This window comes from Schistocerca serialis, chromosome 4 (genome assembly GCF_023864345.2).
Source record: "Schistocerca serialis cubense isolate TAMUIC-IGC-003099 chromosome 4, iqSchSeri2.2, whole genome shotgun sequence".
Taxonomy (NCBI): Eukaryota; Metazoa; Arthropoda; class Insecta; order Orthoptera; family Acrididae; genus Schistocerca; species Schistocerca serialis.
Window position 1 is genome coordinate 703,133,834 of NC_064641.1, and position 16,743 is coordinate 703,150,576.

Consider the following 16,743-nt stretch of genomic DNA (forward strand, 5'->3'; position numbering starts at 1 on the left):
ATTGGCCTTATCAGAATCCAATGGGACACATGTGGGAAGCCATTGGGGCCCAGCTTCGCTCCTGGGCGCCACCAGCTTCTAATTTACAGAAATTCCTTGACCGGTGTGTAGTCATCTGGTACCAGCCAACGAACTTATGAAATAGCTGGCATGTGGAATCTCTCTTGTACTGCATTCAAGAGGAGGGCCATCACGTTATTAAGCAGGGGGTCGTAATATTTTGGTTCGTCAGTATATATCCCTCAACAGGGCAAACCGAGAACTTAACCGACTCCATTCGCCCTTTGTCTCTGTCCCGACATACCCAGTAGGAGATCCTCTGATAGCACTGCTCGGAAATCAGAGTCGGAAACATTAAAGGGAAAGTTTGAGTTGGTCCTGAAAGCTTGCTCAGTTAGCCGAATACCGACGACTGCTGTGAACATGTTGTTAGGCCCTCATCTGTGGTTTAGCGTACTGCCCATAGGGATTAAGCGTGAGGTTGGTTACTTCTTTGAAAGTGGCACATGTTTTGCTTCTATAAGCTCTCACTGATTGGGTTTGAAAGCATACGCACTAATCACTAATATCATCGTTAGGTGGAGTGTTTCAGCAGAGATCGCTTTTTCTTAATAACTTGCCCTCGAACTCTTGAATCGACCAACTTTTCTTAATAATAGTTTACCTCATAATACTTGGAGTGAGAATGCAGCTGGAAATAAAGGTTGATGCTAGTGTTCATGATACGCCTGCTAGTTCTAATGATGATTCCGACAGTAGATAATTAAAATGATAGTGGGTATCAAAGGCCATACAAGGACAGATAATGATCTAAGTCAATGTCATCGCCAACGCCTCGGGAGCAAATGCGTGCGGTAAATACAGGTTTACGATGTAACCCTGTGTCTCTCACGTGTCAAGATAACAACACCCTTCCCCCTTCCACCCACTGCCAGCATATGAGTTCACTTTCAAGGCCACCTTCATCCCACTGAGCTAGGCCAACAGGATGAATTTAAAATGGCGGGAAGATCAAGCCCCTCCCTCTCCCCTCTCCATTCCCTCACTAGTCCATTTGTACGAGTTTCGTCATTTGGTCTCTGTACACCGTAGTGAAAGGATCGTCATGAAACCAGCTTAGTTATCCTACTTAAAAATGACAGGAAATATTATCTTAATTTATGATCCAAAATCACGTAAGAAACTTACCATATGTAAGTAAAAAAATGTGACGAATTTGAAGGTGCACTATTATCCTATTGGCTGAATTACTATAATTTAATGACGTAATGGCATTTTTGTAAGCACTCCATTGTATGACCAGTTCCCATTGCTATTGACAATTTTGAGGCAATTTGTAACATTTCTGGTCTATTTTCCCAGTCCAGTACTGCAAATACCCAATTTTCAAAATCTTAATCCAAAGACACACGAAAATACAGGACTTGTAATATTTCAGAATTACCACAGTGCATTATACAGGAAAATAAACTCTTCCAATATAAAAAGCAGTGGCGACTCGTGACCAAAAAAGACGGTGGTGCACTTTGCACGCCAAGAAATACATTGACAAAGGAGAGAAAATTAGGGTACTTACTATGTTTATGTAATGCCTGGTGTAAACAAATCGCTCGCTCATGTCACTGCAGAATCTACTCGTAATAACACCAAAACATGTACACAGAATAAAATACTACTCTGCAGAACAAAAGAAATTAAAATGAATTGCTACTCATTGTCAGCAAAAAACAGTAGGCTGCCTTACTAACCTTTTTCAGCAGAACCGGTGTGAACATTGTCCGATTATATCTCTGCATTTTGATGTAGTGATGAACACTTGTACAAGAGATACATTATTCTTTCCTATAGGCCTATACTTGCAAATTCAGGAATACCTAAACAGGGGGTTTTGAGAGTGCTGATAGTATTTCTCGGTATTCTGCAAGAAGGTTTTGATGTGATTCGGTGATGAACAACAACGCTTTTGACGTGGTCGTTGTAATTGTAATTACCGCTTTCAAGAGTTTCACAGTTTCGCTCAATGTATCACAAAAATTATTGTCTATTACGTAATCGAGCAAGCTTAAAGCTCCACATATACTTTTGAACTCTTCTCCTCCATAAATAACAGAGGGTTCTGTCAAAGTTTCTCTGCTACCAAACAAGAATAACATTCAATTACAGCTCTGTACTGACACTCCTTGACGGGAAATTCCATCATGTAGTCACTGAACGCGGCAGTCGTTTTCGTACTATTTCTTCGAGAATTGCTGTCCTTTGTGGAGATGTTGAAAAGAAGCTGCAATGTCCCTGAAGTAAAGTGAAAAATATCTTCTTTTAATCGAAGCTTCTGCTAACATCAAATCAACTGTTTTCTGTCTTCTGACACACTGTAATTGAAAAGAACCTGCCTTTTCGAATTTCGCAAGCACTTACTCTATACTCATGGCAGGCAACAGAGAAATGTCTATTTTCATTTCTTTGTATGTCGGGAACTTCTGTAGAGCTACTGTTGCCAAGTCACCTTCTTGTAAGAGAGCTTTACCAGCAGTTTGCAATCATGCCTTGAGATAGTAATGCCGAACAGTTCAGACATAAGCTGAGGGACTGTCGTATACTCCACGTCTTTATTTTGCATATTTGTCGCTTACGGCGTCATCTAGTGGTAAAACTTTCATTAATTTTTTTGTTTCCATGACGTTTCCCCATTCTTCTTCCGTTCAGTGGTGACAACATTCTGCGCAGTGGTTCTTTTCTTATGGCATTTTGAAACTGGAACTTTAATTACAATCACGCAGTATGTATTACATAAAACTAATATTGTACATAACAATTAATTACAAGAAATTTAAAATGGAACAAGAAATTAGTCACTACACAAAAAACAACAAAGCAGACCAAATGAGACTGAAATGGGGATGAGGAATGGAGGAATTGGATCAAGGCATCAGACTACCTGAACGAGATCAAGGCAGGAACAAGACCAGCCATAGTGAACAGTGAAAGACTATTCCCAGGAACGAGACCAGCTGACCAAACAGAATGGTGAATGACCGCTCCCGAAAACTATACTGACAATAACCATAACGAACGGGAACATTTGTTCCTTTGAAGTTGTCCCTTGGTCTTTTTGTTCACTTTAGTCAACTGTTCATTTGGGCCCTGTAATTCATGGATGGTTCACCTCTAGCAGTCACTGAGGCACTTGCTGATGCAACAAATGGTGGCCTAGAGACCGTCTCCGTCTCTGTCACTCTCCAATAGTATTATCTTTCAGGCATGTGTGTGATTCTGATGGTTGCTGGTCAGCATGTGATGTCTGCGATCTTCTGGTAGTGATCTGCTGACTCTTATCAACGCTGCAGCTTCTGACATGGGTGGTCAGTGTCCAGCAGCAGTGAGCAGTTGCAGCATTGGGTCCTGAGATGGCTATCTGAAGAGTCTCACATGATCACAAAGACGATTACATCCAGGACTCCACCACACACTTTTAATTTATTTTAAATAAAGTGCATGTCTCTACCATTCCTATCCAATGTTGGTTTTGGTTGCAGGGGTTTGAGGGTAATGTATCAATATCATGCATGTGTATGTATATTTGGATTTTCCATATTATTTAAGAGTCTACTATAATCCTACAGTCTCTGACTCCCATAAGGCAGCATTATAGTGCCATTATTGTTTTTAAAGCACTATGATGTCACTATTTTTTAATGTTCTAGTGTGAGTTCCTTACAGTGAAACATACAAAGAGTTTATTTGGTTTGATAATGCTCTGTGATAACTGCTAAACATTACAGGTTCTATATTTATGTGTGACATTGGCTTACTATCTTGAAAAGTGGATATTAAAATATCAGGGAGGGGGGACACACCAGTAAATGTAGTAACTGCTCCTAAATTGTAAACAGCAATAGTATGTGATCATATGTTAGAGTGCTTAGAGAAAATGTCATAACATCCCTGAAATATTTAGTCACACACTGTAATATCAAAATGTCTTACCTCATTATGGACCATAAATTAAGATAATATTTGATGGATTTTTTAAGTAGCATAACTCTGCTGCTGGCAATTCGTGGTGATCCTTTCACTACAGTGTAGCGAGAGCTCAAATGACAAGACTTGCATAATTAGTGATTGAGAGAAAGGAAAATGGAGAGGGGTTTACATTCCTGCCATTTTAAGCCTCCTATTGGCTTAGATCAATGGGGAAAAGGTAGCCATGAAAGTGAGCTTCTGTGGCTGGGTGACCTTCATTTTCTCACCTATTTCATGTAATACAACTGGTGTGGGCAAACCGGTAGGGGGTTGTCTTGTCACATGACAGGTATAAATTAAATTGTGACCTTGAATTTACCACTCACAATTTCCTGAGAGTCGGGTGCAGTGACCTTGAAATAGATCATTATCTGCACTTGTGTGCCCATCGATACACTACTGTCAGTGACCACAAGGATGAAGAAGAGAAAGACAATTTACATGAGAGCAATATCTAAAATTTACCTGATAGTGTTAGGAACAGAGCAAATGTGAATAAGGGGTGCCTGAGTTCAATAGACAGCTAAAAAGCTCAGTACATGATGCAGAAGCTAAAATTAATGGCACTATATATGTTTTTGAATAATACTCTAAAATTATCTGTTGTGTAAAATCTCAAAATATCAGTTGTTATCAATTCTATCTTCCTATTTGCAATTAGCCTCCTCAGTCTTGGGAATTTTTTTTCAGTGTGTTTGTATTTTGTTTCATTTTATGAGTAATAATTTTCTAAAAACGCTTCATAAATGATTTTAATGAATCCTACCTCTTTACTGTTTATAACAACTTATGTCCCCAATAGGAGACATCAGGACATTAGGTACCACAATACTCAGTATGGGCATTATATTTAATACTACACTTTATGTTAATTTCCCTTTATTTACTTTGTTAATGATAGTATAAACTGACTGTACACCAAATAAAGTGTTCCATGGATATTTGAGTGGAGTTCCCTTCCTATACTCATACATAGAGACAAAGATCTGGTTACAAAAAATTTTGACATGTAACAAAAATAGCATTACTTAAATCAAAGACTTAAGTCCATAATTCTGGACTGAGTATGTGTAACATAACTTTTTCACATTTTTAACCAACCATTATCAAAGCTCCTGATACAGTTTGAAACAGTCGTGTGCGTCTTGCAAACACAATAACACTTTGCAGATACAACAACATATGTGTGGTGAACATTCTGTAAAATGACAGCCGTTTCTGGTGACAGGTTTGGGGAATTGTGAGAGATGTAAACCATACATTTCTCATAGAATATCTAGTGATTGAGGAACTATGGTCTTCCATCCGTGTAGTCTTTTGGTGCTGGAGGTTCACAGCTTGAATCAGCCTTGGATGACAAATCGTTTTGGACAGTATGGCAGAGAGATTCTTCATATATTCCTCTCAACTTTAGACAGACTAAAATTTCTTGGTTGGGGGCTTTTAGGGGTTCTGGTCACATCTTTACTCTATCTATGAAGCAAAGATTGCAAAATTGATGACATTCATAATCACTTGTAGAGTCCATTTCCTTCTTGCTGTTATTCTATACAGACTAATCAGCCTATCCAAGAAGTCAACACTGCCCATACTTGTCATGTATGCTTTTATGATATGAGTACCTTTTACTTCTTTGTAATTCTTTTTTTTTTTTTTTTTTTGGTACCAGCACTGGCACTTGCCAACATGATTGACTCCTTCCTTGCTGGATGTCATTGCCCCGATTATCAAACCATCATTTCTGTCCAACAGATACACTGAACTCCGTTCTATTTTCAGAATCTCTTTGTTGCACATGTCTTTTGATAGTTGAAGAATTTTACTTTTATGGAATATCCTGACACTCAGTTTCACTGTGTAGCATATTCAACAGAAGTTCAGACATAAAGTATCTATCCATATATATTGTTATACATGGAGTTTCTGAAAGTTTTAAAACCGCTCTTCCACACACTTTAAAATTTTTATAATGGTCGTCACCTAAAGTCAGATCACCTTCTCCTTGATGAATAAGGAGATTCAGTTGTTGTTCTTCAGGGGCAGCTAAGACAAAATTCTTTAAACCACAGGGGTATTTTTTGTTTTGATAACCTGCCACACTGATATATAGCTCCAGAAAGAAATCATCTGCTCACCCACTCCAACTTTTGGACATCTTTGATTTAATCTACATCCATTCAGATCATACTGATAAATGGGTTTTCGGAACTTGTTCCTTTCTTTGTTGGTTTGTGCAAACTTCATTGTCATAAATAAGTTTGAGGTGCTTCCTTATGAAGAAATATCTGCCATGGCAGATATTTTCTGCAGTAGCCCTTAACTCTAGTTTTATTGCCTCAATGCATCCTAATCCTGGGATATTTGAGAAATGACACCATTATTGTTGCAGAATAATCTTTTCCATTTCTACAAGTACACACTTTAGAGGTTTACGAGTTTCTTTTAAATATCTTCAGTTACTACAGTCAGTCAGTGTAACAAAGATATATTCAAGGAGATATTTATTCGTATATTGTTGAGGTTTGAAATGTGTGTGAATTATCACTGGTTGCTTGTATTCAAGTGCTGCTGGGAGTGGAGCAAAGTTTGAAGTTTTCTTCCAGAATGTTCTTATATTGGTAGAATGGTTTAGAAGCTGTGGAATTACCATACTTTTCTTGTCCATCTTCCTCTCCTTCCCTGCTATCTATATTTTCATACCTGAGAGCGGTATCAGTGACCTCAAAATCTCCACCTGTATCATCGTTGTCATCAGAGACTCCTATCTCACTATCATCTTCATTTAAAACTTCACTAACAAAAGCCTTAAATTATTTCTAATTTTAAAGGAAAGAAGAACACTAAATTTACAGAAATTTTAAAAATTTCGGAAAATTTTAACTGCTTGCTTACATTTTAGAATTGTTCTAAGTTTTATGATGAAAACCTGTTACAAAGTAGAATGAAAATGCAAGAAACCTCGGCCAATACGTTTCTAATCTAAGAAAAATAAACATGACTTTTTATAGTGCTGAGTCCAATTGTCCCCTCCATGGGACATCCAAAATTTGCAGCATGGTATGTATATGCAAAACTTATTTTTATGTTATTTTACTGTAATGTTTTTAGTTTGAATATTAAACACTGTAACTGCATTGAAATTATCGTCTTAATTAGTGAACTATGACTGATAAAAACTACTTACATGCTTGAGCACCGACAAAATGCCTTCCTCTTGTGTCAGCCATTTTGGCACTGCCGTAGAGCAAACAGAAGGCAATCTGCGTGGCTTGTTTCAGTTCCAGCATGTGCTGCGACCTTCCGTTTACACGTTGAAATGGCTAACACTCTGAACAATGCTTGAATTTTGTCACCACAATTTTTTTAATAGTATATGTTCTTTGTCTCCTACAGGGGACACAGAGACTTAGAGGTTAAACTATTGCCAAGGGCATAGTACTCAATAGATTCCAATAACGATGCATTTAAGCCATCGTCCTAGAGGGTGATTTTTGACAAGATCCATCAGCTGACATCATGGGTGACTTTAATTCCACTAGTCTATAGCTGACACAAATTCCAGTGAGGTATTAATTTAATCTGCGATATAGTTTAATCAGTCCTGACACGAAGCTGCGCAGCAGAAGACTGAAATGTAATTGAATGATTAAACGAAAATTTTGAGCAATGATCTGCTCTACTCTCCTTCCTCACCATCACCCAATAGCTTACCATACTTATTGCTAATCCATCGGGAGTAAAATTAATTGCAGTTATTTTATTTGAAAATTTGTTTTCCTGTAGCAGGAATATTTTATCCAAAGACGGAAGTTCAGCAGTACCGGTAACAAGAGTTTAAGTATTACTCACTGAATCCACGTGAAAAACCTTGCTCATGCCCTGCGTAAATACACAGCTTCATCAACATTATTATTATTATTTCTAGCTAAAAGATTAATCTTTTATTGTATGCTGCATAAAAAGAGCTCATACGAAGTTAATCATTTTACGTAATGCGGTTGACGCGAAGGATATTTTTTGCGTGTTGTCGTCATGATTCCTTTATGAGAATTTGTTTCTCGTAACTGGAGGTAACTAATAATACGTTTTTGTCGTACCATAACAGCAATATCGTGAATTTATCGACTTACGTTTTGAAATGTTTAGTCAAATTCTTACCATTGTTATAGGAAATTATTTCATAAGGAGAAATAATCCCCATTCTGTTAGTGCTTCAGCTGTCACAATTACAACTTTACGCTCATCTAAAAGTCGGAATTTATGATAGTTGCGAATGGTAAAGATGAAACATGAATACCATTTTCGAACAATAAAATAAGCGTAAATACCATGTCAGTTTGCCGTGTGGGGATGATGTTCCATAGAAAGCGTTGTGTTTTAATTCTTTTATGTCTATTATAATTAACTAACATATAGGCTTTGGTTATTTTCATTGACGTTGAAGTTTGGGCGTCAGCGCTTTCGTTGTTAAGTGAAATTATTATAATTTCACCACAACAATTCGCTATTCATTGACACTGGGCGTTTGGCGTCCAATGATACGTCGGTCTTATGACGTCATGAAGCTAAACAGTTTCTGTGAATGCTGGGTGATCTGTTGAGTAACAGTGTTAGGCAAGATGGCGGCCGGTGTGCGGTCGTGTGCTTGCTGTCTGCAGTTTAAATTTAGTCCTGAAGAAATAGAACAGCGACACAAGAGCCAAGAAATTGACAGACTTATTGAAAAAGACAAGCAGACGTTCCGACGGCAAGTGAAGCTGCTGCTGTTAGGTGCTGGTGAAAGTGGGAAGTCAACTTTTCTTAAACAAATGCGGATCATCCATGGGGTAAAGTTCGAACCTGAACTTATTAAAGAATATCAACAAGTGATATATCTTAACATTGTGAAAGGTATGAAAGTTTTAGTTGATGCGAGAGACAAATTACAAATTCCATGGGAAAAGCCAGAAAACAGTGAAAGTGGAAAACACGTCTTGAGTTTCGAAAACAGCATGATTCTAGATGCTAGATTGTTTTTACAGTACGCATCGTCCCTAAGTAACTTGTGGAAGGACGCTGGAATAAGGCATGCCTACGATAGAAGAAGCGAATTCCAGCTTGTAAGTATATCGTATTCTAATTATTATTACCTTTTTTATTTGCTAACTGCATGTTTTAATCGTCCCAGTAGTGAGAGCTTGTTAACCCAGGAGATTTTTCCATTGTTTACATTATAATAAAGTCATGGCATTTGGTGATTGTGAAGTTGAGGTATTGACTGGTAGGAGCTAATGTCAGCGTAATGTTTGTGCAGTTGTGTGACAAGTACTTTGTTCCCGTAGACACAAATATTAAAGTGTACTTACCATTTTTCTCATGTCTTTACCTGGATTACTAGCTTAGGCCTATCAGTAAATTCAATTTTATGTCCACTTTGATAATGTATGGGGAACAAAATCTAGCTTGTTAAAGTTCATTTAACATTTTTTTCCCATTGTACTGCCCATAAGTGGGTGTGGCATTGGTATTTGTACTCACTTTTCCTTACTCCTTTTAGAAAAAGAACTTAATGTCTTTGAATAGAAATGATTCTGTGTGCAGTTCAGTTATGGTACTGAGAATGATCAATCTATTATTTAATTTTTTATTGTATAGCAATGGTTATTTGTATCATCATCAAAGTAATTCATACCCTTGCTGACTAGAGAAGCGAGAGCGACTTGATAATTTTGATAATTAAGAGACTTTACATTGTAATGTAACTGTCATTGAGAAGGCTTGTTGTAAACCTTCCATTGCCTTGTATGTAATTTGGACAGTAATTCATGACCAACAAATTGCCACCTATCCCTAGATGCAAAATTGGTCTTTCTATTAATAGAGGCATTGCTTGAAATTCGGTGTAATCTGTACTTTAGTCTTTCTCACCCTCTTTGTTTTCAACAAACATGTAATATGAATTAAAATGAGTGACATATGACTCACTGATTTCCTGTGTAAAAATTGTAACCATGTACATGCTAATTATACTTAAATGGTCATTACCATTAGTGGCAGAAAACTAGAGAAATACGTGAGAGGATACAGCTTGTGGAATCTATTTGTGACTAATGTTTTTGGATTTGCATATTCTGTACAAAATAAGCCTACAGTTGGATGAGAGGATAGTCACTATAAGAGGTTTATTGTGTACGACTGGTTAGTTAACGTAGCACGTGATAGAGCCTCCGAATAGTACGTTGTTGAAGGTGATACTGTAAGGCATCAGTTGTACATGTAACTTTGTGACAAGGTCGATTCAAGAATGGTATCCAATCCTTTTTTATGAGTGTCTGAGAAGATTGCTATTTTTACATGCGTAGACATGCTCCATGGAATGACAAAATGACTCTCCTATATGTTGGTCCTGTTGCGTTTCTAACTTTCATTCAGTAATAAATTTTTACTCTCAGATAGTAGCAGTGCTTGCCGAATATACAATTTCATCTGGCATATAGCGTGGAAGACTCTCAATTCTTGTGTTCATCTAAGTGTGTTCTGTGCAAATAACCTGTGCCCTTCAGTTGTTCTTCATAAAATTGCCTCATTTTCTTGAACATCATGTTCTCTATTACTTTATTGTTGATATCTGTATTAGGCATAGGCTATATTATATCAAGACAGTGTAAGTAGAACCCTGACAGCCCGCACCACTGTTGCCAGCTTTTAACTGCAGAGTGTTAATGGCTGTATGCGAAAACAGCAGCCGTATACAGAGTTTTTACAACACTGAGGTGTTGCCATAGAGATGTTTACAAAATTGTGTTATGTTTTTGGTTGTGGTAGGCCCTTGAAGCTGCCACGCCCAACCCGCCAATGGAGCTGTAGGTCTATTCCATGGTAACATGACTGAGATTGTTGCTATAGCAGTCTTGTGCTTAAGGTGTTAGCTTTATGAAAGACTAAGTTCCATTGAGAATGGAATAAGAATAAGGATTATCTGAAAAATGTTGTTTTCTGAGAAAAGTAGCTATCAATCTTAGGATGGCAGAAGAAAATTTGTTTGCTGGGGAATCCTTCATGAACTACATGACAAACAGTTTCACCACACTGCTGTTCATGCCCGTTTGGAGAATACGTGGATGATACGGACTAAATAGACAAGCTCTGAAGTACACAACCCAAAAACATTGGGCTACTGTAAATTATTTTGCTGTTGGTGGGCAACCAAAACCTCCTATTTGATATTCTATCTGTGAGATAGTAGGCCTATGTAGATGTTAGTTTTACAAATTTTTCTGGCATAGATAAGTTAAAATATGTTTTAAAACTCGCTGATTATTTTCGTGCCCTCCGGAAGTAATTTTCTTATTTTGGTCCTCATAAAAGAAGTGCAAACTTTCACAAGAATTCCATGTCTATAATAGAGGAGAAGAATGGGCATTCAGCATTGTATAACACGTGCTACCTGCAGCACCTTGGTGAGGGCATATCCTTGTGCTGACACTATTGTGTAGCTGAGCGTTTATTTCTTCCATTGCACTTGGAGTAAATGAACCCTTAGAAACTCTAGCAGATTTTTTCTCCACGGGAGAAATCAAATACCAACACCTATCAGAACAACACACATTGTCACCACATACTATGTATTCAGATTTATTGTTGAATATTTCCTGCCACAGACAGTATACTTCTTATAATGAATAAGAAATATTTGCAGTATGAACCATTATTTTGCATATATTGAATGCTGGGGCACTCGTGCTGAATCTTTTGACTGACTCCAAAGTTGCAGGTATTATACAAATTATGGAACTGCCAAAAAGTAAAAATTCAGTTAAGTAACATATATCATTCTTTCCTGTGCCCCTTTCAACCAGTAAGCTGAGAGGAGGCTCTTGTAATAGATTTCTTGTTTTGTATACACTATTTTTGGGCCAGTATTTAATGCACTAAAAGCCTTTAGGATTTCTGTGTGAAGCCAAATGTGAGGAGTAATTATTTAAGGAAATGGCCAATTAATAAATTATAGCATTTGGGTTGTCAACGTGTTTAGTAACTGCTTGCTGGAATTATCTCAGAAGATTGATGTGGAGAATTTAATGGATAAAGTGGTAAAATAGACCAACATACACACAGTCTGGCAGCCAAAGACAGTGGTTCTCTCTCTCTCCCCCCCCCCCCCCCCTCTCTCTCTCTCTCTCTCTCTCTCTCTCTCTCTCTCTCTCATGTTTAGTAGTCTTTCTGTTGTGCCTGTCTGTGGCTCACCATCTCTGCAATATGGTGAGTAGCAATCTGACCTTTTCATAATATTGTTGTCTAACCATAACCTAGTAATTCGTGACATACTCGAGAATAATTTTTTTTAAAAAAGGTGAAATATTTACAATAACAGCGAAGAAGAGAATGGTTCCTATTTCGGCTCTAGAGATTCATTGCCTCACCTCCTCATTGATTATGTGGTAGTATCATCCCAAACTGATGTGTTGCCAACCTGTGAGCAGTAGAAAAGCTGAAGTGGCTGCTGGCTCTGTACTAGACTTGAGACATCCTATTCGTCTCACGTAAGTGATATATTGAGTTACATATGCAAAACCAGAAAAGAAGAGAATCAAAGCACATTAGATGTGGTCCTGTAGAAGGATGTTGGAAGTTAGGCAGATTGATATGATAAGAAATGTGGGGCTTATCCACAGAATCGGCGGGCAAGAAATTGAGGAGAAGAGGAGGCATGTGTTAGGACATCAGGGAATAACTTCCATTGTGCTAGAGGGGCTGTACAGGGGAAACACAGTAGAGGTCGATAGAGATTGTAATATATTCAACTAATAATTGAAAACATTGGATGGAAAGGCTAATGTGAGAGCTTGGCAAATGAGGAGAAGTCGCAGTAGCCCACTTGGCAAAAGACTGATGACCTAAAAAAAAGGAAGAATTCAATATCATGAGGGATATTTCCAGACAATACCATTGTCACTCTTTCACAAGAAATGAAGTAAGACGGCCATTAATTGTTACTGACCCGTCCCATTGCTTACCTCTCTCTGATTTACAGGAAACAGTAACATATCTCCCTCAAAACTAAAGATGTTCGGTCTTTATTTGAATTTGAAAAGCATTTCTGCACATAATGTGTTTTTTAAATCAAATTATACAAAATTTTGGCAGCTGGTGTTTCCTGTGAATTGTCACAATCTTTTGATTGTTCAGTTTACAGTAACCTGCTACTCAAATATCATGGTATAAAATATCTGACTGGTAGCTGGTTTCCATCCCATCTAACTAAAAGCATGCAGAGTGTCGCATTAAGAAATTCAGGGGGTGTACACAGTGAAATAAAATCTTCAGAATCGGGAATAACAAGTAAAAAGTGTGCTACAGACATTTTGTCGCAGTCATTCTTGTTGTATGTAAATGAGCTACCATCAAGTATCTAAGAACAGAAATAGTTTTATTTTTTGATTGTGCAAGTATTATAATGGAACATAATGAAGAGACTTTAATACTTGAAAGTGAATAAATTTTGTTGGAAATTAATAGCTGACTCAATGGACTGTCACTGAATGACAAGGAATTCTGTACTGCACAAGCCAAAAACTAATTGGGAATAATCCGCAAGCATAAATAAATAAGTAAATGAAAAACAGTAGTCGAAATTTATGCCTGAAGTATTGATGTCGTTAAGAACCTGGAGTAGAAGTCACATGTTCCAGATCCTCTTAAACATCAAAGCTGTGCAACTTTTGCATTACAGATAATATCAGTTTTTGGAGATGGAAATGTCAAAAAATTAACTGAAATCTACTTTTCATTCGCTGTTGGCTTCTGGCATAATACTCTGGTGTAACTTGCCATTGAGGAACACAGCATTTCTTTCACAGAAGTATAGAATGAGAACAGTGTTCAGTATAACTCTGTGTAGATTTTAGAGAAGTGTTCCCAAGTTTAAATTTATGTTGTAACATGTTGGTGAGCCAGACTGGTTGGTATGTTGGTGAGCCAGACTGGTTGGTATGGATCCAAAACACTTAAACAGTACTCAAGAATGGGTCACATTAGTATCTTACATGCTGTCTCCTTTACAGATGAACCACACTTTCCTAAAATTTTCCTAGTGAACCAAAGTCAACCATTCGTTTTTCCTACTACAGTCCTTACTTGCTCATTCCATTTCACATTGCTTTGCAACATTACTCGTAGATATTTGATCGATGTGACGGTGCCAAGCCGTACACTACAAATACTGTATTTGAACATTATGGGTTGGTTTCTTCTACTTATCTGCATTAGCTTACATTTTTCTACATTTAGAGGTGGCTGCCATTCATCACACCAACTAGAAATTTTATCAGTTGTCCTTTATCCTTGTACAGTCACTCAACAATGACATCTTCCCATTCACAACAGCATCATTGGCAAACAGTTGGACTGCTGCTTTTCCTTTCTGCCAGGTCATTTATGTATATAGAAAATAACAACGGTCCTATATCACTCTTCCCTGGGGCACTCCTGATGATACCCCTGCCTCTGATGAACGCTAACCCCCCGACTCCCAAGTTGTTATCCCCCCATGGGGCTCACCACTCTTTGGTATGTGCTTGGCTACAATGGGGCCCCCAGCCTTTGCAGCACTACTTTCCTCCCCGTGCTGCGTGTGAATCCTCCTGCTATATTTTTCCTCCCTCCCTTGGGGACCGAGTCATATGCCTCCTTCGGCAAACTGAAGTTCTTGGTAAAACTGTGTATGGATTTGTCCTGTCACCTATCGTTCTTTCCCTGTCCGTCCTCTTCTTACTCTTCCTCCGCTTTGGCATTTTAAGTCTCTTTTTTCCACTGTGCTTTCCTGCAGGCTGGCCTATACATTTGACATGCAAAAGGTGACTGGGTAAAGCATAATTTCCAACCCCAGGTCAACAAGTAGGGTTTGTATGTACCCTCTGATAAAGCCAAGCCCAGGGAGGGTTGATTGCTTGAGGTGGTACCTTCCTCTATGCCGATTGGTCCTTCTGTCTGGAATCTGGGAGGTGTGATCTGAGTTGTGGTGCATCACCTAAGGCGGGTGAGCCTCCCTAAGGAGGGCCGCCAGCAGGAAGGAGCGTACCATTGTAGACGCTGACAAGCATGGGGATTTTTCTGCAAAGAGTTCCTCATCTCAGAAACATAAATGGGTTGAGATGAAAGAATTGATGTCTCTCATGGCTGCACCCTGTAATTTGGGGTGTCATGCACAGAAGATGGTCACAATTTCATGGTGGTTTCCATTTGTTAATTCAGAAGACTGTAGAGGCCCTTGCCGGTCCTGTGAAGTTCTACTCTTGGTTGCATAATGGGACCTTGCTTCTGGAGACAGGTAGAGCTTCTTCACGCACAGAAACTGGTTAATGCAACGCTTCTCCACAGCTATCCTATTAGAGGTAGACTGTGCTCTGAATTTCTCCCCTGGTGTCATATACACTCAGCTGCTTGATAACCTAACCGAGGCTTAAATAACAGCCTATCTTGCTGTCAAGGTAGTGGTTGAACTCACCATGTCATGAAAAGAGTTGATAAAGAATTAGTGCCAACCCGCACCCTATTCCACGCATTTGACCATAAGTGGTACTTCAGTCAAAAATTACAGCTGGCTATGAAGCAGTTAATGTCAGACCATGTATCCTGAACCCCACAAGTTGCTATAAATGTCAGCGCTACAACTACACCTGTGAGTCTTATGAAAATGCAGCATTTTTGTTTCTGTGACTGTCCAACCTGCCTCAAAGAGAGGCATTCAGAAGATCCAGGTGAAGTTTCAAAGGTTCCTACTCACATTGCTCGGAAAATTTTGACTACCACAATTTTTGTACACTACCCTCTTGCAATTACAGTACAGTTCTTGCTACACCTCGACCTAAGGTGGACATGGCTATGCAGATGTGTGACTTTATCTGCCTTGGTTGTGGAATTGTCCAGCTCAATAGCCACACCCTCATCTTCAGCTGCTCCAGGTGCACACTGTACCAATAAACCTTTGCCTGAATTAGTGAAATTACATGCCTCACAAACAGAAGTTAGGAAATCCAAAGAGGAGTACTCCCGCAATGACTTTCTGCGTACATCTAGCCAGCTAACGTCTGGGTCTGCGCCTGACATGCCAAGGCTCTAAGAAGTTGAACAAAGGTAGACAATCTTCCCCTTCTCCACCTCAGCATTCTTCTTCAGCTGTGTCACGACCCAATACCCTCACCTGGCCAATCTCTGTTTTGCGTGGGTACTTTGCCAACAGCCAGTTCGTTGGCCTACCGAAGGCAAGTACCGACATCTCTGCGGAACTGATGGACCAGGATCCTCCAACCTCTGAACCTGGTCGTTCTGCATGTTCGAATTCTGGCACTTGGAAGCCACTGCCGTGATTGTCCCCTTTTTTGGCCCATCTCCTGTCTATCATTGGATATGGTTATTCTCCAATAGAACATTCGTGGCATCAGATCCAATAGGATTGAATTACAGCTCCTCTTGTGATCATACTGCTGTACTGTCCAGTTGTTTTGTCTCCAGGAAACAAAATTACGTCCTCACAATCGCTTTCATCTCCTACGCTTCACTTCAGTCAGTTTTGGTCACACCCCAAGGTGAGGACTCTGTCTCATAAGAGAGTCATGTTGCTCATTGAGGATGATGTCTATAGTCACACCATTTCCTTCCACACCCAGCTTCAAACTGTTGCTCTCCCTCTTTCCCTTCTCAGTATCACCTTCTCTCTTTGCAACATCTACTCACCCTCATCTT

The 16,743-nt window shown here is 38.9% G+C and overlaps 1 protein-coding gene across 1 annotated transcript in view; it reads left to right on the forward strand.

Annotated features, from left to right (window-relative positions):
- Positions 1–8,639: 8,639 nt before the first annotated feature.
- LOC126473216 (guanine nucleotide-binding protein subunit alpha homolog) overlaps positions 8,640–16,743 on the forward strand; it is an 81,191-nt gene continuing 73,087 nt past the window's right edge. Inside the window, exon 1 of the mRNA XM_050100127.1 lies at positions 8,640–9,119. Within this exon, the coding sequence (XP_049956084.1) occupies positions 8,640–9,119 (480 nt within the window). The remainder of the gene's footprint in view (positions 9,120–16,743) is intronic.